Consider the following 27,811-nt stretch of genomic DNA (forward strand, 5'->3'; position numbering starts at 1 on the left):
TGGGAATTCCTGTCCTGAGGTTTAGGCCCAGACGAGTAGAGGGGATGACTTGGTGGTTTGATGCTATTTGGAGGTTAAGCAATGTTCAAATTGGACTTTAGGCTACAAAAACACTTGCTAACTGCTTCCCATGTTCACTGGCCATACTAGAGAATGCTGTTTCCCAGCTCCCAATTCAGATGCAAACGAATGGTACAAACCCATATGATTTCTGTGACATGGCTTGATGGTGTCATGGGCGCAGCTGGTGCAGGGTCTCCACTAAAATAAACTCACAGACAAGACCGCCATGGTAGCTGGGGAACAACGTTGCCATTCTGGGGAAGTTCTGTGACCCAGGTTATACTGGTCAGACAGGATGATCACATGATCCCTTTTGGGCTTGGCATCCAGGAACTTAATTTTAGGGCCATGTTTTCTGCGGGACCTCAGCCTGTTTGTGCAACTGCAAGTAGCTTCCATGAGCAAGCTTTTCACTCTCGCATGTTTGCAGGGAAGTTACACACACACAAACCCCACTGTAACACACAAGTGGGGCACAAATGGCATTTGCCTGTGTAGATTGTCATGTTGTGCACATGAGTGATTGTATACCCATAGAGGGGGTTGAAAATTTGTACATGTAAAACATTTTTAATGAATTCAGCATCATGAGGGATTAATAAAAGCAAGCCACTGCCCATACGGAATGGTCCTTTATAGTAACTGTGTCTAGGCTGACAGCAACCAAATTTGATTCACTGGCTCTTGCACAACAGTCCTGTGATTGTCAGAAACAACGTGGCGAACTTATGCTATTTCTCTTACTGGAGCATGCCACTTTGCAGCTCCATTCTAAGACTGAAAACTGGCTGACAAAGAGCACGTTCACTTCACTTTGCGAACTATTTCATGTTAAAATTAATTGAATGAGCCATTTCCATTGCATGATTGGCAGTTTCTTTCTCCACTGCTTCTTGCTGCATTTGTGCATGTAAATAGTTAAAAACATAAATACCAGACAATAAAAGATTTGTCCCCCTTACATTCATCTTCCATTATTACTTCTCCACAAAGTCAAAATAACATGGTAGGAAAAGGCCTTTTCTGCCAGCTAGCAAGGGTGATCAGAATGCTTCATGAAGGGGAAATGCTATTCTACAGCTTTTCCAGGCGGGGTTTCATTCACAGTTCTTCCCATGGAACAAGCTAAAAGTTTAGAAATTTGAGACCTTTAATGCAACATATGAATGACAAAATATAGAATTATCTGCCTTAGTGTTTATTCCTAAACTATACATTAAGGCTCAGAGAAAGAAAATTTGTTAATACAAAAACAAAGAAAGGAGTTCTAACATGTTAAATGGTCTGTAGGTCAATCTCACTGCAAGGCAGTAGAACATGGAGAAAATATTTGGTCTAACCAGCAGAAATCAGTTTGTGTTGCAGATTTCTGTAGGAGGTTTTTCTTCATTCTTACATGCAGAATCCTGCCAAGTGTTCTTAGCACAGCCATATGCATCCACTTGATACAAAATTGAGAACAACAGGTTCACAGAGCTCTTATCTGTCTTTAACATACAGAAATTCATAAAAGACATTTCTGGTGAACCAAAATGAAAACAAAAGGGCAGCTACAATTCCCACTACCCTCAGAAATATGGCACCCAACTCTGTAGAGATGGGGAAGACTGGAACAGTTACAAATCCCAGTACAAACTAAGTCTTCATTTCTATTTATAAAACGTTTACTAATGTTAATACAAAAGAAAAAACAAAGTTATTTCTCAATCCTCAGGTGAAAACTCTCAGAGAGACAAACCAGAAACCCAGCCCAATGAGCAGGAATTTCTCTGCTGATTCAGCAACTCATAATTCCTGGAGACCCCATCTCCAAGAAGAAAGATTCCTGGCCTTCCATTCCAGAAAAGCTGCCATGGTTTTCAAAACACAAAGTTTACTGGAGGTAAATAACTTCCAACAAGATGTGTCTTCAAAGTAGAAAAATGCAGCTGCTAAACGTGCTTGAAAAAAACCCAGACTTGGCTGTATCAACATTTCCTCAAGAATCCACTGTGTGCAGTGACTACGCCCCTGTCCCTGGACGCAAACAAGAGACAAAACAGGCTGCAGCTTAACTCTACCCCTCAAAAGAACGGTGCATGAGATAAACCTGGAGAAAGGTTACACCTTTATTAACAATAAAAATGGATACATTTCATTTTTAGAAATTTGATCATGTCGCAAGCAGTACCTGTGCGCGCGCGTGTGCGTGTGTGTAACAGATGTTTAGAATTTATCTTTGCCGGGCTGTGAAATAATTTGTAACCACATCTTTCCTTGTGGTTGTGCATAATATAGTTCTTAAACGATGCCAGCCTACGTCCTCCTCGCTGCTAATCAAAGGGCTCGTAAGTGGCACAGTCCCCTCCTTCCAGCTGATATGGCTCTTTGTTTTTGTCGTAAGGGAGACTTCCCATAACCAAAGTGGGGTCATCTGTTCATCATGAGAAACTGTGTATTACTGATTCTCTTCCTTGGCTGCTCCTGGCTGTTGGCAGCAAGATCTCTATAGTTCTGGCTCCCACCTGTCTCAGGCTGTTGGGAGCTTCTCCTTCGAATTGTGCGGACAGTTTTTTGCTCTAGGCTAGACATTACTGCTGTCCTGATTTCTTCTCCTTCTGGAAGCTAAAGCTTGTTCTCCTGCTCAGTTTTCTTTGTTTCTGAGCAAAATAATCTGCTCTGGCTGTACTTGCTCGGGATTCTAGAATATAGTTAACCTGGAAAACCCACAACAAAATTTAGTTTCAGTCACATTCAGGTGGAATGGCCTGAGAACACACAAACCTTCACATCACTGAACAACGATTCACTTAAACCCATCCCCAGAGTGAAGCCAATGAAAAGAACAAGGTAGGAACGGCACAGAACAAGAAAGTACTCTTCTAATTTTGGGCTTGCTGACTCTCCGGTCTTGTCACCTTACAGGAATGGCTGTGTAATGTTACTGCTTGTAGTCTTCCACCATCCCTGGACTACAGGAGATACAATAAAAGTGCACAGGCTCACAGAACTTGATCCCTGTTGTTCTGCCACTTGCTAGCCAAATGGCCAGATGCCTGCAATAAGCCAGGAAGACTCACAGCGCTGGTCTAATACATTACTAGGCTTCAATAAAAGGTTTTATCAGCTTTAATACAAAACAGTCTCTCTTTATGACGTTTGCATACTCAGCTAATCTCACACTTTCCATGTATTTTGGCACATATTACTTGATGAAAGCATTTTTAAATGATATTTAACAAGCCTACTATTCACTAAATTTATTATCTCCAGTGCTTTCTGATAATCACATAGATAATTTTAATGGAAGGTTAATGCAAGAATCAAAAGATAAAAATGCCCTTTGGTCTGCCATTAGCTGGTTAATACGCTGTGGCTTAAAACTTGCACAATTTTATGCACTGTAGAGTGTTTCACTTTCATTGCATATTACAGCTTAAGGCATAAAAATATAGCGAGTTTTCATGGTCAATAAAGCCTCAGTCTTTGTCACTTGATCATGTAAAGAATCTAATTTGAAACATCTGATTTCTCTGCATCTTCTAATGCTTGCAGAATGAGAAAGAAATAAAGGCTTAACTTGAAAACTTATTTATGAAACAGAAAAATGCTCTATATAAATAAGTTACAACATAGGTACAGAAAGGTAATATATTATTGTGTTCAATAAGAGCTGTATCCTGAATTTTCATTTTACCCATATCAAGTCTGTCCTTTTAGTCTTCCAATAATATATTAATACTCCTGGATATATCAAGACTTCTGGAGTGGAATCGTTTAATTTAAGACAAGTAGTGATAAAAGTTCCAATGTAAAAGTTCAAAATTTTAGTGCAAAAATAGTTAAACCCATATTTTCGGGTAATGCTTTATCACGTCAGTTATTTTAGCACTTCCATAACCTTTACACAGAAAATACTATTAAGCATAGGGAATAGCATATAAAAGTTATCACTTAAGATTTTAAATTGCTACAAAAATAATAGACTGCAGAAAATTAAGTTTAATCTTCCAACAGTATTATGATGGTTTGTTTTGGAAAGTAAATCAACCTGAGCATATAACAACAAGTCATTATAAAAGCAAACCGTTATGATAAAATATTATTAAAACATAAAATAGTAGGATGGAAAAATTTGTTCTCTTTGTATTGAGACATGCATTTGGGAAAACATTTGTTAAATGAGCAACGAGAGAAGTTTGTCCTGCCAGAATTACAATTCTCTGCTTGATCCCCTGTTGAAGTCATAAACCTGGAATCAATCTGTGACCATGAAAATTATTTTGATGTCAAATCCAGGTTTATAATTCTACTAGAGTCCTCATGAAATCTTTGAATAATATTAACACTGGCTATTAAGAAAAGCCTGAAGTGCAGTGGAAGTTTTGTTTAAATATTCCCCATCTCTACTTAGAGGAAGTTCCTTTTGTTAACTACACTGAGAAACTGCAGGAAGCTATTTGAAAGTAACTATTAAATAACTTCACTGTTTCCAGTAATGCTAGAGTTCCCCCCTTTCCTCATCTGATGTACGTATACACCAGGCAGTTCAGAGAGCGCCATCATCAAGCACTCTTCCAGCTTTGTATTAAACTAAGCCACTACTGCTGTGAAGTTGATTCCTATTGCTCAGTTATTTAATTGCAGGTATAACTCGAAGTTTTTCTCTGTTGGACAAACTGCTCGCTGTGTGGGCTCAGGCACCTCACCTATAAAATGGAGATAATAATAAACTATTTAGCAACCTCGCCGCAGGGCAGGGAAGCTAAACTCCATGTTCATAAAATGCTTGTAGATTCTTGTATCAGAGAGGTAGCCGTGTTAGTCTGTATCCACAAAAACAACGAGGAGTTTGGTGGCACCTTAAAGACTAACAGATTTATTTGGGCATAAGCATTCGTGGGTAAAAACCCCACTTCTTTAGTCCTAATCAACTCTGTTTATGTGCTTGAAGTGAGAGCTTACTGACAAATCCTGTAATCATAGAATCATAGAATATCAGGGTTGGAAGGGACCTCAGGAGGATATCTAGTCCAACCCCCTGCTCAAAAGCAGGACCCATCCCCAATTAAATCTTCATGCATGGACTAGGCTCCCATTCACCCATCCACTCAGAGGGCACTTTTCCTCAGAACACAAACGGTGGCCCTAGCAACAATCATAGGGACTGAGCTGCAGTCCTGCTGCATCTGGTTTGTGCTGTTCTGGGTGCAGAGCCACCAGAAAGCCGGTGGAGGCAGTGCCCTGTGAATTCTCTCTGCACAGGGGGATCCTCCCATGACCTAAAGCCACTGTACTAGTTCCTACTCTACCCCTATTCCCACAGCTCCCAGCATTCAGAGAGGAAAGGAGTCTGACCAGGATATCTCCATGCCCCAGGACCCTCAGCACCCATAACTGTCTCTTGGCCAGCCAGGCAGGCTTTAGAGCTTATATTCCCCCACACTGGCTGGCCCCAGTGTGGGGGAATATAAGGTCACTTAAAACCATCTTTGCCTCCCCCCACCGGACTTGCATTGAGCAGACCTTGGCCAGACAGGAATATCTGCCCCAAAAGAAGGGACTATTGCAAGGGCCTGGTAGTATTTTTTTTAATATTAGTCATTGGGCACAAGGCCACATCCCGCATGGCTTAGATTTAAAACTGGCTAACATGGGAAACAAAGTTCTCGTGGGGAATTACTGAAGACTGGTTATACTGCTACCAGCACTAATATATTTTCGAATGATTCTGAGGAGGATATGGGAAGTAAATAGTTAAAGTTTAGCAGTCATACTGTATGTCCTGGTTAGTAAAATCCATAGATGACAGAGAAACTCCAGAAGGATTTAAAACACAGGGTACATGCATCTGGACTGGCCGGTTTCTTAAGGGTTAATTTGTATCTTAAATATTTAAATATACACCACAAATCTAAAGGTAAACTACCTAACAAAGTAAAAATTTGGTAGGTTCCAATTCCACAGAGAATTGACATCTTCCAGACTATGAGCTACATCAGTGCTTATAGCAAAATATATTGTATACACTCCTAGCCTGCTGTCGGGTTGTCTGAAAAATGGATTCAATATACAAAGTCCAGAAAATTCAGTGGTAACCAAATAAAAGCCCCTCAGCATGGCTTATGCTTTGCATTATCCACATGCACTGCGAACCTTCTGAATATTTTCAGTTTTCATGTCTAACGAACGATAAAACACCTAGAATTCTGGATTATATTAAATTTTAATACCCACCTTCAGGACAATTTCATTGATGGTAGCAGCATCTGATTCAAAGTAGAGGTGTTTGTAGTCATGATTGCTTAGATATGTAAGTTTAAATATTGCATGACCTGGAAAGATAAAAAATACAGTGTTCACAATACTTCGCTAAAGTTTTAGCAAAGCTCGTGTGCTCGACAGAAGAAAACCACAGATGGTGATCTTAGCATACCATCCGCACAGCAGAAGGAAGTAATGAAATGCTGACAGGCTTCTCATGTCATTTCAATTTAAGGCAAGTGGTGGCTTACAGGAGCAGCTGAACTCTTTTCAATAAAGTTCATTTTCCCACTGTAGGAAATGCAAAAATCTATCAAATGGATAGTTAGGTCCCATTCAGCCCTAGACTATATTTCAGTTAAATTACCACATTAGAACTACTTTATGAAACTACCCACTGTATAATCATCACATGTAGAAGATAAGTGTTATATTTAAGATAAAAGGCCAATTAACCCCAGAATTATCACTGTAAAAATAAAAAAAAGTACTGTAATTTTAAAGAAAAAAATTCTGTAGCAATGATATTGCAAAACAGATCTTCCCAGTTAGAAACACTAGCTCTTTATTCTAGGATAGTTGAAATCAAAATTTAGTCATACTTCTTACTAATGTACCATCTGACTGACAGGCCTAACCCCTGCTCAGCCAAAGAAAAGAGTTTTATAGATTAAATTGGCAACATTTTGGTGGCAGGTAGGCAAATCTCTGTGGCTGGCCTAGTGGAATGGCATGGAAGCTGGTGACCTTTAAATTAATGTGAACAGGGCAGATGTCCTAATGGCAGAACTCACAGGAGGGCAAAATGTCCTTTACCGTATGAACATGAATGGTTTCAAAATTAAAACTCAATGCATTTTGTATGTAAGCTTTTTCATCAGTTTTCATTTAATTTATTCAGTTCAAAGGTCAAAGTTACTAATCCATAAAGTAACAGCCACATTACTGTAAATTCACCTCTTTCCCGGAGGAAGCCTTATTTGCAATCTTATTTACGTTATCTAATTCTTCAGATCTTCAAAAATCAACTGATATATGCTAGGAAACCCTGGCCAACAAATTTGAGACCTCAGTATTTTATCATGGCATGTTAATTAAGCACCATTATGACGCACTAATCAGGAATATAAATTCTCTATTGAAAAATTGGCTAATAATTAAAAAAACTTTAAATCATTTGACAAATGAAGCTTTGGTGGTATTAGACACGCTGGAAGTCTCAGCTACAGGCTAATTGGTATGTTAATTCATTCATGGCTGGCTACTGCTAAGGACTGAATTCAGCATCTTTTAACATTCTCCGAGTGCAGCTACACACACACTATTCATGGAGACAGGATAGAACTTTGTAAATTATCAATGTTGATGGCTTTTTATGGTACAAGGTGATGTTACACACTGGAATTTGAAAATATGGCAGAAGCTACAGGCCAAGAATCCAAAGGGCTCTATTCACTGCTGGTAATGGGCTAGTCTTCTTCACAGTTCCTGAGAATGCACATACCAAAACTGGTCCTCCCTGGAACTGTCACTTCACGAGCCCACCTGGAATGTTTCATTCTAGGTTTGCTTCTCTCCTATCCCAATAGGATATTCTCCCAGGTAATGGGCTGTGATCATGTAGACAGGCTATTCTGGGGTGTTCAAAGCACCTTTGAACAGTTCTCAAATACAAACACAAATGATTGCTCAACCCCATTTTGTAGTGGGAGAGGAAGCTCGGTCAGTGGATAGGGTGATGGACTGGCAATCAGAGGACATGGGCTCTATTGCCAGATCTGCCACTGACCTGCTGTGTGACCAGGGGACTGTCTTGTACTCTAGTGGGGCTCCTATCTTGGTTGGGATCTCCAGGCACCAAATATTACTAATAACAATAAGTAGTTGCAATGTATCAAAACTTGTATTAATTCTTCCCCTGCTCACTTGGCCCATCACACAGTCCCAGGGTACAGACTGCTTAAAAGCTAAATCCTCCACGGTCCCATAGTCACAGATGGGTCTGAACACAGGGCAAGTGGGGCAGTTCTGCTGTGCAGAGAGCAGGGGACGGCCGCAGGAGGCCCTCCTGGGGGAAATTCAGGAGGCTGAGGATGGAGCAATGGTGTCGCCAGTGGATCAAGAGTATGGAACTCCCTGCAGAGCAGCCTGCATTCGGAACGATGGGACGGGAGTGGGGGTGAGCTTTACCCTGTCTCCAGCTCAAATGACCTGAACTCCTTCCACCCATGTAAGGGCTTTTCCTCCTGTTTTCCTCTCAAAACACATGTGAATATGCACAATGGGTTCAGATGCAAGTTGCAAACACAACATCTCTTCTTGCTCACGCACCCATCTCTTCAGTGAGAAGGAGCAGCATTAAATTGCTACTTCAACTCTGTATTGCAGAGGCACAAACTACATATTATATAAAGAATTAAAAAAATCACTAGGAATGTGTTTTTCTCAATCCCTGCAGTCCTACGGTATATTAACAAGAGTAGATGATAAGCAACAACACTATACAGCAGAATATTAATAAAAAAATTAGTGAGACAATAGGCTTGCTTGAAATATGGAAAACAGGCCAGCGTCACAGGGAAACCTTCCCCAGCACCCTCACCTCTTGTTTAAACCCGTGATTTATTCCTTTTTTTCAGCTGCAATATTTATACAGCTGACAGAAGCGGAACACAGAACTTTATTTCAAGCACTTACTTTTGGATTTTAAAGAGTCAGCCTTTTCAACGACAATTACAGAGCAATACATGTCAATAACACTTTTATTGTGCTGTGTAACAGGAGGCAGAGTTCAATCCATCACCACAGAGACGTCTGGCTGCCCCCAAGACCTCCTGGAGGAGCACAAGGAGGAGAGATCTAGCTTTTATGACCACCACCACCTTGTTTCTACTAGCAGCACTAAGTAATATTTTAAAAAGAGGCATGTTAGCTAAGATGGAAACAAGTAATTGGTTACCCTGAGAACAAAGAGTTTATGTTGTGGTGTGAAGGTCTCTTGAAAACACCATAAAACGAACTGAGCTTCTCCTGAAATAGAGAAAATTAATAAGAAAGCCCAGCACAAAATATGATGGGCTGCACAGAACACAAACCAGAACTACAAAGTGCAGATAGCAACCTAACCATACGACAGCTTGTTCCATGAGGCCTGTTCCCCGAGAGCAGCCGGCTGGAGCATTTGCAGGTGCAGCACATTTCGTTCATGCTCCATCAGTTAGGGCTGCAGCCCGATTTCCTGCTTCAGAAAGCGTTCGCCAATTGAGACATCGGTAATTTCAGAAAGAAGTGAAACAAAATGGACCCATGCCCCTAAAAGAAACCCCAGAAATTTGGGACTATATATGGTTAATAAAATGGCAACTCTAGTTATCTCCAAATTTTAGTATAAACACCCAATGGCTAGTTTGTGGAAAGTATTTGTATAATCAGCAATATAGGTAATGCCATGGGTTTATATTCTCTGATAGGTGATTTAGAGAACAATAGCCCCCCAAAACATTCCTTTAGAAAGTCACATTACAGTATGATGCTTATGTGCTTCCATGTCCACATTATACTGTTCACTATGTGAAATATTAGTTCATTGAAACAATCAACTGGCACTTTGTTTTGTTACTATTCTGGCCAGATGGAATTTATGAATTGTGAGGGATGGATTGATTTCCATTTCCAAGAGTACTTAAATATGTACTAAACCCCTCCTAATGTCACGCTGAGTAATTCAGAGATCAATACAAATTTCAGTATTTTTACATTTCTATATAAAGAACATCTGAAGACAGATGAGCTCTACGTACCCTGTAGAATTCAGATAGCATGGGCCTCCTATGAACAGCTTGGTTACAGTCAATTCTTTTAAATAAGCCTTGGCTGCCCTTCAATGAAATGAATATGTTCTACTCCAGCCCCTTGTCTCTAGCATTTCCCGTCCCTTCCCTTCTCCTGAGATCCCAGAGAAATGAATGAAATGTTAAACCCTAAAGAGCCATAGCGTTCACGTCTGGACATCCAAACCCCTCAGAACGGAGAGATGTTCAGAGCTTGGTTTGGCCCAACAGGAGTCAGCTGTGTTACCACCACATTTTCACTGTACCCCCTCACGTTTGATGAGGAAAATATACTAGACTCATATAAATGGCTATTTACATATGTTCTCTTTAAAGAACATTCTATTATGATCCTGTTCACATTCTAGAGCTGAGACATGCTGTCAAATTTCACTTCCTGGAATGACTGTGCAGTGCCATGAAATTCTGAAGAATTTCAGTTTTTACAGTAGTTGGGAAATTTTTCCTAGAATTTCTTGAAAATACAATTTGTGCTTGGAAAAACACATAAAAGCTTTGTAAAATACATCTTGCTTCCATTCACATAAGAGAAATAAGCTTTTCACTTTGACAGAAAAAGACATTAAGCCCTTTTCTGAGGAACAATTTTTCACCAGTTCTACTCTGAGCAGAAATGTTTTTTTCCCCAGAGCTCAGATGTTACCAACAACTGCCAATTTTACTCTTTTTAAAATTATGCACTATCTGAGCCGCATAAATTCTCCACCAGTTAGGTGAAAAATAACATAATATTCATGAATTCGAGGAAACAGAAACAAACCTAAGAAATTATGATAAATTTTCATTATACCTTGATGAGTGCTTGATGATGCATCCGATGAAGTGAGCTGTAGCTCACGAAAGCTTATGCTCAAATATATTTGTTAGTCTCTAAGGTGCCACAAGTCGTCCTTTTCTTTTTGCGAATACAGACTAACATGGCTGCTACTCTGAAATTTGTCATTACAGGGACAGAAGGCAGGAATCAACAATTAAAAGTTATTAGTGAAATGAAATAGTCAAAGAAAAAATATTTATGACCTAATTTGACATTATCAAAGTTTTTCATTATTTCAAAAGTTACTAATATAACTGGACCAAACCCTGCATTCTCTTTTTCTCAAAACAAACTTAGAAGGGACCATAAAGTGTTAAATATAAAAAAGTAAACATGCCTGGAATTAAAGCAGAGAGAGACAGTATTTAAAACACTTCAAATGTAATAATGATATGACCTATCTTCCCCAGCAATCTTCATATTTAAGCTAATATCTTTGGAGCACAAACTGTGTTTCTGTTATATCCATGTATAATGCCTAGCACAACGGTGCCTTCATCCCTGACAGGGCCTCTACATGCCAATACTATAGTATTATAATAATAATCTGGACAGCTCTTCAGTTTATTTAACTGGATGTAGTCACCCACCCTGGAAAGGTGCATCTGTTAGAAGGAGAGTCATATTTCAGAAGCAATGACTACAACAGCGTGAAATCTTGGCCCCACTGGAGTCAATGGCAAAACCTCCACCGTTCACTGCAGTGGGCCAGTAGGTCACCCAACATGCCTGCTGTAAAGTACACCTCTTGACAAGGAGTTACATAAGTGAGGACAATGGAGTATAATATGATGCCCACTAATACAAAGTTTAAACAGGCAGCTGTACTTTTTCTGGTTTATTCAGTTCTTTTGGGGACTTGCGTATTCTGAGAACACTTTCTCCATAACTCAGGCCCTTTACATTCCATTACAGTCTGTTTAAGGAAACATTATTATAGTGGAAGCCACCTTTCCAGGATCAGTGAAAGCAGAGTTTCAATTAAACATATGCTGCATGTGACCATTTTAAAGTCACATTGTGTTAGCTATTTACACATGGGGAATTTTTTCAGTTTTTATCCTTTCAGAAATTACATCAAAGGCAGAAATCTAATAAAGGTTTTTGCATGAACTATGAAAAGTGAGGTGGAACCCAGGATTGCCCAAAACCTCTTCCCCAGCAACCTTGTTTTGGAAAGAGATGATAAATAAATCAAAATGCACTAAGCAGTGCTTCCACATGGCAATCGCCTCCTTCATTGCGTCTGCACCTCATCAATCACGCTATTGTCTGCTTGAAAGGCGAGCCTTGTAAATGTCATATCCACTCAAGCCCAAGGAGAAGCGAATCAAAATGCAGCAAGGAGTTTTAATTGGATAGTGTAATTAAACTAAAAAACCCCAGCAGACTAGCTTTGACAGGATAGATGAAGACCCCTTTTAATAGGGCTACGAAACATATTTGTTAAAAGGATGAGGCAATGCACGTCCTGATTGGGCTCCAGAGTACTTTTATGAGAAGGCTATTCAATAACGGATGTATTTAATGAGTTAAAGCTAAGCTCTGTTTTGTACTCAGGCAGGACTTTATCTTACCGTACACTAATAAATCACAGGGATGAATTTATTAATAAAGAGTTATCCTTAAATTAACAATCCACAGTTACAATATTATAACTACGGAACTATAACCAGAAATAGATCACACATCACAAACTGCTCACTGCAAACTGAGTCTCCATTCTTTGCTATAGTAAATAGCTGTCCATGACAGTCATTAATTCGTAGGCATGGACAAAATCCTATTATTTGCCTTGCAACCAACCTGGTGGATGGATCTGGTGGATCAAGCTTTACACAGTTAATGCCAACCCTACATGGGGTGACCTTCTGGCATTTCCAGTGGTACAATAAAAGCAGCATCAGCCTCTGACCTATAGTATGCCACATATGGAGCGCAGTTGGTCAGTACGTTAGGATAGCTCTGATTTTTATCCAGGTCCCCATCTAGCCTCCAATGATTTGAGCCCACAGTGTCCTGCAGATACAACTACAAAATCACATGTGCACTTATTCACACCTGCACTTGCACCCATTTAGATCTCTACCTAGCTATTTTATGGGTGCAAACAATTTTGTCCAGGTTGAATTACAATTGTTATTTCTTACAGTTATAGTCTTCTCAAGACTTATTTTTTGCAAACTTCCCGTCAGCTGAGCCTACCTCTGGCTCATCTGATCAAGAAGCTATTACCTTGCACCATGTATTGTGGGTGCCGTGTTATCTCTGAAAGGACCATAGCTCTGGTAACCGGCAAATAAGCAATATTGTATTCACAGTAACATCATTCACAAAACAGCTCCAGTAATTACTCTCGCTCCACTGAAGGGATCCAGGGCCCAACGTGCTAGATATTAGATAAACTTGCTGACAAGGTGCTGGGTGCAGATCTGAGCACAGGATGTTCATGGCAAGAATGCATTGGCTAAAAGAAATCATTCAAACATTCCATTCCATTTAAACAAAAGTGAGAAACTGTTTAGAACTCTATGTGCTGTTACACTTGTTTAAACAAAACATTCTATATGCTTTGTATTAAGGTTTTTAGTTGGTCTTCTAATACAGTTCTTTCATAATCCAACAATAAAATCATTAATTTAATATTATGCAATGTGTATAATCTGGAGGAACATGATACCTAATTAAAACATCAAATACATTTAGCTTTAAATGAAAACTATATAAAAGCATTTCAGCCATCAATTTGGCTATCACTTACAGCCAGTATGAATTCTGCTGGAAAAGCTATTTTCGTGCAGATGTGGAATTCAATGGGAAAGACTGACTCGTGTAGCAACATCAATCAAAATGTCGGCTCTGTTGGCAGCTATCCACAGTAAGGCAGGTTCAAAGGTCACAGGATAAAGAAAAAGCCAAGCTCTGGTTCAGCTCTAATATCTTCTCGCTAGAAGTCTTGCAAAGGTACCTACCCCCTTCTGTATCAGGCTGCTTTCATTAATCTTCTTGCCATCTTCTTTAACTAGTCATGCAGAACCGCTCGATAGCAAGACATAGAATGGGGAGGCCGTATGTCTATTACCGGGTTAACATTCTGTTAAGCCCCAGTGCAACAATGGAATAGGAATTTAAAGAAAATCTTAAACTGCAGGGCGCAAAGCAGGCAATTAAATTACAACTTGAAATTACCGATATATTTGTGACCTACAGAACAGAATGCTTGTGTTTAACCTACCTGAGTATTAAGGCTACTTGATCTAACAACAGCGATCCTTTTAGTTTAATAAACAATAGGATGATAAAGAATCATTATTCAGTAGTTTGAATTTAATTAGCAAATAAAACAGATTTCTGCAGATCTTGGCAAGTACTTAGGAATGGAAAAAAGATTCATTCAATTTGGAGACCACAATTTTACCGGACTAATTTATCCTCAATTCTACCAAAAGGCCTTTCTTGGAACTACTAATCCCCTCAAAGCTTCGGTGCTTGATCAATGTTTTCTTTCTGTAGATGTTGTGGTAACCTGGTAACCCTAAACCTTACCAGGGACAGCAACTGCATGCATCGATCACAACCCACACATTGTCTGTAGTGCACTTTTTAAAAATAGGCAAGGGTCTGTGGCACTGAAGTTTTACCTGTGTTCAAATGATGTAAGACAATAACATAATCAGATTTCCTTTAAATTACACTATTGCAAGGAGATATAATTGAATTAAACCTATTATGTTGCTTCCTTAAGACTTTATATTATGTACACTTAATTGAGATACAGAGCTCTTTTCAGCTATAAAAATGACAGCTACTTTATTAAGGTTTAAATCTTATTTCTTAATGATAAGATGCTTCCTTTCAAGATTCAAAACCTGCAGAATCTTTTGTGATAATCAGACTGAACTTGATTTAAACAAGCACTTTATACAGTGTTTGCAGATTCTAATGGTACTGGGTTTAACTAGTAAGGCCATTGCCTCCTCTCCCTGTTTGAATTCAAGAGGCCTGACTTAATTCAGAAATAAGACACTAACCCTGGCCTAGTACAAGGGCACACAAAAATTCTCAGACATACCCAGCACAAACAGCAAACTAGATATTGAAGCTATTTCAAAACAATTATGCAAAACAAAAATGCAAAACAATGCATTTGCACATTGACTTTAGTTAGATGCAGCCCAAAGTTTTGTGAACTTGTGATAAAGTTTCAACTCCTTACCCCAACTCTCAAAATTCATCTGTAAATATTCAAAAACCTGATCTCTAAAGTTGCAAAGTTCCATGTCCTTTACCACTCACAGGGGTATGGCTATAAATCTTCACTGCATGAACTAACCTTACAGTTTTCAGAGTAGCAGCCGTGTTAGTCTGTATCCGCAAAAAGAACAGGAGAACTTGTGGCACCTTAGAGACTAACAAATTTATTAGAGCATAAGCTATTGTGGGCTACAGCTCACTTCATCAGATGCATAGAATGGAAACATAGTAAGAAGATATATATATACATACAGAGAAGGTGGAAGTTGCCATACAAACTGTAAGAGGCTAATTAATTAAGATGAGCTATTATCAGCAGGAGAAAAAAAACTTTTGTAGTGATAATCAAGATGGCCCATTTAGACAGTTGACAAGAAGGTGTGAGGATACTTAACATGAGGAAATAGTGAGACATTTGACAGGTTTCAGAGTAGCAGCCATGTTAGTCTGTATTCGCAAAAAGAAAAGGAGGACTTGTGGCACCTTAGAAACTAACAAATTTATTTGAGCATAAGCTTTCGTGAGCTACAGCTCACTGCATCCGATGAAGTGAGCTGTAGCTCATGAAAGCTTATGCTCAAATAAATTTGCTAGTCTCTAAGGTGCCACAAGTCCTCCTTTATTTGAGAGAGAGACACATTTGAGTTGAAAGGAAAGGAAGCTTTTCTCCCCCCCCCCCCCTTTATACCCCATTGCTATTTAGACATCTTTTCAAAGAATTACTTCTGCAAACTCTAGGGTCTCCATACTCTGCAAGACACAGTAACAGTAGCCATGTTAGTTATCTCATAGAATCATAGAATATCAGAGTTGGAAGGGACCCCAGAAGGTCATCTAGTCCAACCCCCTGCTCGAAGCAGGACCAATTCCCAGTTAAATCATCCCAGCCAGGGCTTTGTCAAGCCTGACCTTAAAAACCTCTAAGGAAGGAGATTCTACCACCTCCCTAGGTAACGCATTCCAGTGTTTCACCACCCTCTTAGTGAAAAAGTTTTTCCTAATATCCAATCTAAACCTCCCCCACTGCAACTTGAGACCATTACTCCTCGTTCTGTCATCTGCTACCATTGAGAACAGTCTAGAGCCATCCTCTTTGGAACCCCCTTTCAGGTAGTTGAAAGCAGCTATCAAATCCCCCTCATTCTTCTCTTCTGCAGGCTAAACAATCCCAGCTCCCTCAGCCTCTCCTCATAACTCATGTGTTCCAGTCCCCTAATCATTTTTGTTGCCCTTCGCTGGACTCTCTCCAATTTATCCACATCCTTCTTGAAGTGTGGGGCCCAAAACTGGACACAGTACTCCAGATGAGGCCTCACCAATGTCGAATAGAGGGGAACGATCACGTCCCTCGATCTGCTCGCTATGCCCCTACTTATACATCCCAAAATGCCATTGGCCTTCTTGGCAACAAGGGCACACTGCTGACTCATATCCAGCTTCTCGTCCACTGTCACCCCTAGGTCCTTTTCCGCAGAACTGCTGCCTAGCCATTCGGTCCCTAGTCTGTAGCTGTGCATTGGGTTCTTCCGTCCTAAGTGCAGGACCCTGCACTTATCCATATTGAACCTCATCAGATTTCTTTTGGCCCAATCCTCCAATTTGTCTAGGTCCTTCTGTATCCTATCCCTCCCCTCCAGCGTATCTACCACTCCTCCCAGTTTAGTATCATCCGCAAATTTGCTGAGAGTGCAATCCACACCATCCTCCAGATCATTTATGAAGATATTGAACAAAACCAGCCCCAGGACCGACCCTTGGGGCACTCCACTTGATACCGGCTGCCAACTAGACATGGAGCCATTGATCACTACCCGTTGAGCCCGACAATCTAGCCAGCTTTCTATCCACCTTATAGTGCATTCATCCAGCCCATACTTCCTTAACTTGCTGACAAGAATACAGTGGGAGACCGTGTCAAAAGCTTTGCTAAAGTCAAGAAACAATACATCCACTGCTTTCCCTTCATCCACAGAACCAGTAATCTCATCATAAAAGGCGATTAGATTAGTCAGGCATGACCTTCCCTTGGTGAATCCATGCTGGCTGTTCCTGATCACTTTCCTCTCATGCAAGTGCTTCAGGATTGATTCTTTGAGGACCTGCTCCATGATTTTTCCAGGGACTGAGGTGAGGCTGACTGGCCTGTAGTTCCCAGGATCCTCCTTCTTCCCTTTTTTAAAGATTGGCACTACATTAGCCTTTTTCCAGTCATCCGGGACTTCCCCGGTTCGCCACGAGTTTTCAAAGATAATGGCCAATGGCTCTGCAATCACAGCCGCCAATTCCTTCAGCACTCTCGGATGCAACTTGTCCGGCCCCATGGACTTGTGCACGTCCAGCTTTTCTAAATAGTCCCTAACCACCTCTGCACACATCTGCACACTTTTGGGAAATTTTTGCATACATCTTCAGTCACACTGATCACAATGACCAAACTACTCTGACAGTAGCACTCCACATTAACAAGAAAAACTGGCCATAGTTGGAAGTTTTTGAGAAACCTCTCTTTCTGTTCAGAGATATGACAGGTAAGTCTAGCAGTGCAGTGAACAACTTCATTATAATCCAACTGCTAATGTCTACAGAGAGCAGTCAGTTTAATAAAACATCCAATATGTTTTCACACAATATAACTGTAAGGCACTGTACAACCACTGCAATATGTTGCAGTGTGCTTCTGAAAGACTAGATGGAGCACGCTTGTGTTACAAGAGATAAAAACATGGAAACAAAATATATTGCAGAACTCAAAAACCTTATCTTTTCTCAGCCTCTCTTTCATTGTAATAATTCATTCTAGGAAGCCCCAAGAATAATTTTTGATGTAAACTCAGCTGCAAACATATATCACTCTGCTGATAAAAATCACAGACAAAACTTAGGAAATATAGTGAGTTTCATTCCTTTACTCTGCTAAAATAACTTTTGGTCTTTCAAAATTCAGTAGATACTGATCTGCCACGAAGAGTGCCCCAGAATGTATCATCCTGGGCTGTCACACCACAACTGTCTTGTATTGCTCTAAAATAATGCATTCTGGGACATCTTGACTGGACCTGGTAGAGGTGCAGATTTCAGGAAGAAGAAAGAATTATTTTCACCCTTTAAAAGTAGATAAAATCTATTTTAATATGGAAACTGTAGGGATTATCATGTGAAAGAGAGAATCAAAATCTCCAATACTGCAAAGGTGTCTTTGCTATCTCCCATCCGCAGCCTTTCCTACCAATGCCCGCCACTCCAAGCCATCTTCTTGTTGGCTCCTTACTTCTCTGGAGGGAGTTGCAGTTTGTTGTAGTTGGGCACAAGCGTCCCTTCCAGCAGCAGCATGTGCTACCTCTGCAGCGCTGACAGTCCAATAGACTCTCCCCATTATTTCACTTGTAGACCAAGTGGAGATCTTTTGGATACTAAATGAGTTCAGGGGCATAATGACACCTGCTAGGCTAGTGTGGTACCCAGGCCATGACTTCTCTGACCAAAACCTAGACTTTCAGGACTGGATTTTTAGACAGCCTGTGTTTGGGAATGTGCACAATTTTGAAACCTCAGTTTTTTGCCACTGAAATTGTGGGTGCAGACCTATAAGTGTATTTATGAAGCTGGGTTGACACCTGGCTGCAAGTCAAGCCCTCAAGGATTTTGGCAAGAATTGCACATTTTGTCACACCTGTTGCTGACCGGCCAATCTTGCTGCTAAAGCTCTGCTCTGGAGTACTCTGAAGATAAGGCTAGGGATTTTCAGACTGCCTGGCCACTAAGGAAGCTGTACCTCAGGATCACACTCACACTGAGTACAGTGAAAACTTGCTGGAGGGATGGGGGAGAAAGAGATTGGCTTGACCAGAGATACAGAAACAGGGGAGACGAATGAAGCGGCGATTCCAAGGATAATAGCATAATCTTTATGAAATCTGTGCACCCAAACTCTCATCCCTCCAAAGTAATGTGACAAACTCATTACCCTAGTAAGTGCACGTTACATTTTCTCTCTCACTGCTACGCTAAGGGTCTTTTACTACCATCAAACAAAGCACATATGTCATAACATCTATAATACATACAACAACTTTTGTCGTTTTGCATCATGATTTGGGGTCACTATGAACAACTATCTATATTTCGCTTGTGCACAAACAGCTTGTTGTCCTGTTAGTTCTTTAAATCATCGATAGTATAAATACCACCATGCAGCATTCAACCAAAGCAATCAACCAAAACATTCAGGCCTTAAACTCGTAACCTGTGTTTTGCTCAACCCAGACCTCACTTTGCTGTCTGGTGAAACACCTGGTTTCCTACTGCATGCTTTCTGATTACCAAAGAAACCACTTACTGCCCTAGTTCTTAAATATGGCCACTGTTTTGCTGAAACTGAATTCTCTGAGTCAGGTCATGATCTCAACTGTACTGACCCCAGGACTGCAGCTATTTTGGGATGTGCTGTGTACATTTGAGATGAAAATCTACCTCCAAGAACATGTGTTCTTTAAATTCATTCAAGCTGCTACCCACAGGGCTGCTACAATAAAAGTTCAAGTTCAAGTGCAATAACGTTGGGAAATGTATCACAGCCAAGGGGTTAAACCTTGGATCACAGGAAATAGCAATTTCCTGATGGAACACTATTGGTGGATACTGATGCCAAGACAAGAAATACTTAAATGGGGTCAGACCTTCAGTCTACAGTAAGTAGCACTGAAATGCCCTCGTTAAAATGATATCTGTACATAACACCCTCTACTATAATACAACCAAGTCCGATATAAAGAAATTTCATATAATGAATAAAACACACCTATGGAAAGAAAAGGACATGGTGGCAATATATTCTCTTGGCACCTAGCACATACAGCGAGAGAGAGGGAGAGAGCAGAGAACATAAATAAAAAGCACTACTCACTTGGGCTTTTTTCTTCCGCAAGGTCACAGGCGCAGAGGAGTTCAGAATCGATCGAAATGGGTTTCTGCTTAATCCAAAACTTAGTGCTGGCCTTCTGATTAGTAACAGGGTCTATCTCTACCTTGTCTCCAGAGATACCTGAGAATCAGAGGGAATAAAAAGCCACAACAGTGGATTGTGTAAGTGATTTCATATCAACCATTTCACACACGTTATAAATCGTATCAAAGTATATTGTCCTTTTGGGCTTTTCAAAAGAGCAGGAGTGTTTGAAGCCAAAAGCAAAGTAATTATCAAACTGTATACATAACCTGTATGTTGCCCTCCCAGCTTGCTAAAAAGAAGCACTATAGCAAAAAAAGTAGTGTCAGGAAACACATTTCACAAATATGAAAGCACAGCTGTCCTGAGAGCGGCTGCTAAAGGGATTACAAGATTCATAGAAACAGAGACCTCCTGTGTCAGTGTTTTTTTTAATCACCACTATTATATATATTTACTATCTCAAAAGACAACATCTATTGGTAGTATTGCATCAATACCTTGTTTGCTATCCAAACAGATTCTTCCAAAGGAGGGTGTCCAGTCCTGGAGATTGTGTACATTTTTACACTTCTCCTAGCAATTTAGAGCCAACCCTAATAAGGCAGCTTGGAAAGCAAGTAATGGATTCTGTAGCTCCTGGCACAGAATGTGCCTGTTTTTGGGCATAGGCTTCCCCAGATGACCGCTTACTACACTACTATGTGTCTAGGTGAACCTAGATACACACATGGAACAGAGAATCCTATAATAGACAAATCCTGAGAGTGACTGCAGAAAATGTTAACTATATTATCACTTCAAATTTTATTTCTGAACTTGTGAAAGACAGCCCTTTCCTTTGATCCGAGACACCAAAGGAGTAAGGAGAGTTAACACTGCGCTGGAATCTACCCTGGAATACACACTGTAATTTATGGCAGTCTTTATCACAGTATTACAAAGCAACAGCCTTGTCACGCTGCACTGAAGAGTACAGGAGCTCATTGGTTAGTTTACAATTACAAGTCTCTGTTGACATGACTGAACAAGCATCTCAGTATGCCTTTGCTAGGGAGGCCTGTGTGGAGCCTTAAAAGTAATTACATTTTTAGGTCATGAGTTATAGGTCAAGGTCACAATGAAATAGGGAAAATGGAGCAAGCGTATAAAAAGTATTTAAAATTATAACATGTTGCTGCTGCTTCTCTGGGAAACTAGCAGAGATAAACATTTCCCTTCTAAGGCCTTTGGGTCACTTACTTTGGAAATGCTATCCCAGGTTTGGCTAGAGTGTAAGGAAAACTTATTTAAACCGGAGATAAAAGAAAAAGATGATACTAGGTTAAAACTATCTAAAACCTCTACCTCTCCCTTCTCAAAAATGAAACCCCAATTGATACTTACAAATCTGTTTCAATTATAAAACCAAAATGCACAGATAGCAAAAGGCAGATGCACAGAGCATGCATGTTGCTACGGTCCTTTGCACACAATGTAAAATAACCTTCATTTTAACCCTGGTCATTACAATATGGTTTACAGAATGCCAAACAATTCTTACTTTTTGATTCAGCAAATGCATCAATTTGTCCTTACACATCCCTCACATCACAGATACCATATTTCAATTAGACAGTGCCAAGAATTTAATTGATGCTAGAAGTGTTAGACCTAGATAATTTGAGCAGACTGAAACTACATCAGGAGATCTACTTTTTTAGAAGATTTCACTCTAGAAACATTTTATAATCCAGTTTTATTTTTTATTTCAATGTAATCAATAATTGTCCAAAATCTGAACATTTTCTTCCTCTCAACGAAAATTATATTTGAAGTTGTTGATGAAAGTTTTTATTTTTATGCTCAAAAAAGTCAAGAAAAGTTATACAAAATAAATGTACAAATCCTTTATGTAGAAATAACCCTTTTCTTCTTCCCTTCCTAAAGCAAACAAAATATCATTGCCACTGGAAACAGCTTTTAAAAATTTCATTCTCTGGTCCTGCAACTCCAGAATCCACACAGTCAGTCAATATTGTTAATGTACCTTGTTAATTTGATAGGATTTGTCAGGTAACTCCACTGGAAAATTATATAAAACTGTTCCAGATGAACAGATGATTGTGACATGAATTAAAGTGATAGAACAATAGTGGAATATAAACCAGAAATGACACCCAAAGTGGCTGTTGATTTATTGCCATAGTGAGTTTGGTTCTGGGCTTCCATGTATATTAGTGCTACAAATCTGGGTCCATTTAGCAGAGAGATGCTCATACATACATCACCAGCTCCTGCTCCAAGCCAAGGTCACTCCCCATTGCATCAATCTTTTCAACAGAGGCTACTTCACAACGCATGGATTTTGTAACCATCTCAGATGTAACAGACTTTCCTCCTCTTTCATCTTTCCTTTATCATGTAAAATACACTTTAACTTCTATTATTTTTATCTGCAAATTGTTGCTGTATACTTCATCTATTATTTCTGTATCTCGGCATCATTTGCTTTAGCCTGCACACATCCACAGGAGCACATTCTTTGTCAGTGCTATCTTTTTTGTGTTATTGTGCTCCAGTATGCATGTATTTGAACCCAAAATCCGTAGAGTATTAGCTAGTTCATAAAGCTTATGCAGTTTCTGCTTTACTGTCTGAATTAGTCACATTCACAATCAAGTGAAATGTATTATTCCTTTCCAATTTTTTTTAATGCAGCTATTTTATCAAAACAAATGGTACAGATACAACAACCCAGAACTACTGTTTTGTTCTTGCTGTTTTCTTTGCTAGGGTTTGGAATGGGCCATTTTAATAACATACTTTGCCAGCAATAATTTTTCAAATCAATATGCCTCCTTTAATTTTGATAACATAGTGCACAAATAAATACATCTTTTCCTTACCGCATGCTGGAAACGGAGTAGAAATGTTGACAATACGGTACATGTGCATTATAATGTAACGCAAGTTAATCATAAAACCCCAGACCCTGTGACCGCTGTGACTAAAGCCTTCAGCTCTAATAAAAAGTCAGCCACAGAGTGGTCATTGCTTCCCTCTATATTTATATAACTCCTTTTAGCATCAATAAGAATTACACGCAGGTGTATACACTCCCGGCCATTCCTCTCAGCTCTCTGGATACATCCAGAACTGGATTCTCTCACCAGCCTTATAAGGTGCAGCGTTTCTCAGAAAACCCAAGGACAGGATACACAGATACTTACAGAATGTAGCTTATAGCAGGGGCTCTCAACCTTTTTCTTTCTGAGGCCCCCCCACAACATGCTATAAAAACTCCACGGCCCCCCTGTGCCACAGCAGCTGTTTTTCTGTAGGTAAAAGCCAGGGCCGGCACTAGGGGTAGTAAGCAGGGCAAATGCTCATAGCCCCAAGCCACAGGGGGCCCCCCCACAAAGCTACATTGCTCAGGCTTTGGCTTCTGTCCCGGGTGGCAGGGCTCAGGGCCCTGGGCTTCAGCCCCATGCAGTGGGGGTTCGACTTTCTGCCCTGAGCTACCGCGAGTCTAATGCTGGCCCTGCTTGGTGGCCCCCCAAGGGACCCAGACCCCTAGTTGAGACCCACTGGCTTATAGTATCACCATTAGTAACCCTGCTTTACATAATCAAAACAGCTCCTTTAAAATGTTTATTTCCTTATTGGTGGCTTTGTACAGGCAGTTATAGTTAAAAAAAAAATTTTAAAAATGGACTTATTGACAAGCACATTATTACAAATATAAAGCTATACAATTTTAGACAGGGGCATTACTCCATAGCCAAATTTCATAAACTCTTTGTAGCAGAGCATCTATTACATTATATACGAACGCATAGAACCTATTGTGACAGGGTGTATAGACCCCACACTGCCAAGGAAGGTGCCAGATAGGCCTTGTGTGCGTGGCTAGCCCTGCCCCTCTGACCCTGTCAATCAGATATGGTAGGGAGGCAGCCTTTAAAAGGGAGGAAACTGCAGGCAGCTGGAGGAAGAGATCACCCCGATCAGTAAAGTGCTGAAGTGACTCCTGAAGCCACAGAAGAGACTCCCACCCAGGACATCTCCGCCCCACTCCTACTTGGAGTGCAGTGATCCCCTAGGGTAGGCCTGACAGAGCAAACCTCATTCAACAGCCCAGCCAGAAAGACTCCTTGAAGACTGCTACACAGACAGCCCCGAAGTAAGATGGCACTGTTGTCCTTTTTCCCTTTGAGCTGGTTATGGGAAAAAAAACTATTTTTGAGTGCGCTGGACATTTAATTTTCCTTTTGATCCCCCATCAGAAGAGTCTTAAGGAAACCCCGAAGGGTAGGATCCCCCTTGTAAGAAATAAGTAACTGGGGCTGGTGTCTAAGTCACCCAGTGAACATAACTGGGCGAGGCCATGGTCTCCCACCATCTGGGAGAAAAACCTTCAGGGACACTTACACTATTATCTAAAACGAATCAACCAGCCAACAAAAGGGACATTTGCTATCTTTAGCAAATTTAACAGAACAAATGTAAAATTGTGCTAAGATTTTTTTCATTACTGTTGGGGCCCTGTTGCACATAAAAATATCCTTCCCCTTAGAAAGGTTCTACCAGTTTGAGAGAGATCTCCTGTACTTAAAATGGGAGTACTGATGGAATCGGTACGCCTACTCAATCTTGAAGGATGTTTTTATGTGTGGCCACTGTACAGTCCAGTGTTTCCTGACCAGCATGTATATTCCTGCAGTACACGGAGAGTAATCAATACAATCGATAAACGAAGTCATCTAATGACTTCAGGTTCACAGTACCCTCAGGAAACAGGTTTTTCCAGGAAAACTGTCACTTAACTACTGCTAATATGTAATATGACTGATAAATAAAAATGCTACAAAGAAAACTCATTGTAGCTGACCAGCCATAAGCTATTTGGCACTGAATGCCCTAAAATCCATAAATACAAACTACTATATGTATTGGCTCTGACATTTCACATTCAATGGCGCCCATTCTACCACCACACAGCAAGAGAATTAACACATTTAACTCCCATTAGTGCTAAACAGCATTGACCGTTACTGTTTACTTTTAAAAGCACTGATACATGAACAACAGAAAAGGCTCCAGTAGGAGAAATCCCACATACATATAGTTTTTATGACCTTACTTGGGAGTTTTTGATATTTTCCATTTATTCATACCTTGAACACCTCACTGGGTTTTTGTTTTTTTTGTTTTGTACGTAATTAGAATATACAAACATAATGCAATTTGTGCAGCCATCAAAAATAGACACATGCACAGGGTGCTACAGAAGGTGAGTAAGGAAAGTTTATGGTCCATACACTGGTGGATGGAGTCAGTCCCTTCACTACGAAACAAGTTTGGCCATTTGTTTCCTGTAACAGCTGTTCTCCCTTAACCATTTATCTTCAGTGATCTGTCATGACCTTTTCAAGCTCTCATTTCTGACAGCTTCCAGACACAGTGAGTCAAACTTCACTGGAAGCAAACTATCACACCCAGATAGTTTGCTCAAGAGCAGAAAACATGCCTAACACTGTCCTACTTCAACACCAGCATATAAATCCTTCCCTAACAAGACAGTTCAAAATAAACTGAAAAAGCATCCAATGTACATATTTGCAGGAGAATATGATTTTTTTTTACGTGTTCAGAATTGGAGTAATAAGGAGACTAATGGTAGTAAATAATGGAGAAATTTTCAAACTTATAACTATGCTACTAAATAATACAGAAAATATTTTGTAAGCATTTCAGCATTAAATATTTTAGTACTGAATCATTTTTAATATAAAGTATTTGCAAGAGTATTATAGTTCACTTATTCATGCATCATTAATCAAATTTCCACAATTTGAACCAGAGACTATAAAAGCCCTATTATTGTTCAAAATTAGTAAATAGCTTTTTTATTAAAATCCTGTCATCTTTTAGCCTTCAGGTTTTGCAGAACATTGAGAAAGCTAGAAAGGCTAATGTTAAACCCCGTACAGAACACTAGCTACATTCTGTTCCACTTTACCATTCCACGAACACCGTTAAAATCTACTGGTTTAATAAAAAACTTCCCTAATTTAGCATGGACTGATTTTAAGAAAAGAAAATTAATCTGCATGTTTAGTCAGCAAAAACCTTTGCTTTGGAAAGCACAGAGAAAAGAGTCGCTAAATAACGGCCTTCTTGGACAGGGAATTTGTGCTAGCTGATTGAAGGTAATACAAATACTTAAGTAGTGTCAACCGATGGGCTAAGAAACGAGACATAGTTCATATTTATTTTGAGAGAAAAGATGCCCTGTTACTGTACTTCTCTGAAGCACAGATTGACAAGTGGGGAAGAACAATCAAAACCCCTTTAATTTAATTCCATTTTACACAGTGTATGTGGGTTTATGATGTTAACTTGATCTTTTTGACTGTAAACAATTAGTAGCAATATTAAACACTATATCGTATGGTCAACTAGACAATGTGGTGATTGGGCATTTTTAATGCACCTGTGTGGGCAGATAACTATTTCAGGTGGCTGAAGTTTTGAACTGCTCTACTTTCCTTGGCCTTACAGTATAAACTGATTTACCTAACTGAACATCAGTTGTGAACCGAAGCCTATGGATCATGCTGACTTTGAAGGACTTGTAATGGTGGCTACTAAGCATATCTTGAACTGTAGCTATATCGATATGAGGATCTTCCTCTGAGATCTCTTCTCCTCTTGAACCTGCCAAAAAAATAAAAGGATTAAAATGTGGCACATATAATTAAACTGGAATACAAATAATATTGTCTCTTTTGCAATTACAAATGTATTGTTTGGTCAGTCATAGGCAGTCATGCCTGCTGGTTTTTTATTTTTATTTTTTTTAAAGGAAATACACAATATCAGTGCCCACACATCAGAGGTTAGAAGGAAATCCTTAGTGTCAGATCGAAAGCAAAATTCTTCATTCACTACAAGCTTAATATATTAAAAAAACATCAGGGTGCCACATAAAATCTGTGGAAAATCCTGATGATGGATTCTAGAGAGATGTGGCCACGCCCTAGAACAGACTTTGCTAACTCGCAGATATCCCACAGCGACTGGTTGGAGGCATGTTGTGAATGCCCTGTGTGCAGTAACTACAGAGACTGCACGAGTCAGCTGCAGTTCCAAGAACAGTTTTGCCAAAAGAGAGTGTCTATGACTAAGCCAGTAGGAGCTCTGCTAAATGGCGATGGCTGAAGTAGCTCTTATCTAGAAGTGGGTAAGAAACTATTTTCCCACCCTATGAATACATTCAAGATTTCAGAAAGGTTTCCCCCTCCTGAATTGGGACAAAATGTCAACGTTGCTCATAATTTGAAAATCTTCAAAAAGAAATTCAATTTGGGTCAATTAAAATGTATTGTTTAGATAATTTTGAAACGTTTTATTTTGATTTTGACCACTTAATTTCTTTCAAAAATGTCAAAATGGGACATTCTGACAAGTTTATTTCCCCCCCCTCAAATTTGTGAGAGTTGAGGAATTTATCAAAATTGACTCTTTCCCATAATAATTTTTGATTTAAGCAAATCAGCATTTTTCAACAAAAATATGTTTCATTGAAAAATAACGGGCCAGGTCTGCGGTTATTGTACTTTACCAGTGACTTATAGATACAACAAGCATTTG

The 27,811-nt window shown here is 39.7% G+C and overlaps 1 protein-coding gene across 1 annotated transcript in view; it reads right to left on the minus strand.

Annotated features, from left to right (window-relative positions):
- Window positions 1–2,153: 2,153 nt before the first annotated feature.
- The window catches only part of MAPKAP1 (MAPK associated protein 1), a 161,844-nt gene continuing 136,186 nt past the window's right edge, over window positions 2,154–27,811 (minus strand). The window contains exons 9-12 of the mRNA XM_084649959.1: window positions 26,735–26,875; window positions 20,132–20,269; window positions 6,280–6,377; window positions 2,154–2,759 (exon numbers count right to left, since the gene is read on the minus strand). Coding sequence (XP_084506085.1) covers window positions 2,634–2,759; window positions 6,280–6,377; window positions 20,132–20,269; window positions 26,735–26,875 — 503 coding nt within the window. The 3' untranslated portion in view covers window positions 2,154–2,633. The remainder of the gene's footprint in view (window positions 2,760–6,279; window positions 6,378–20,131; window positions 20,270–26,734; window positions 26,876–27,811) is intronic.

This window comes from Lepidochelys olivacea, assembly GCF_965140295.1.
Source record: "Lepidochelys olivacea isolate rLepOli2 genome assembly, chromosome: 16".
In the NCBI taxonomy this organism is placed as follows: domain Eukaryota; kingdom Metazoa; phylum Chordata; order Testudines; family Cheloniidae; genus Lepidochelys; species Lepidochelys olivacea.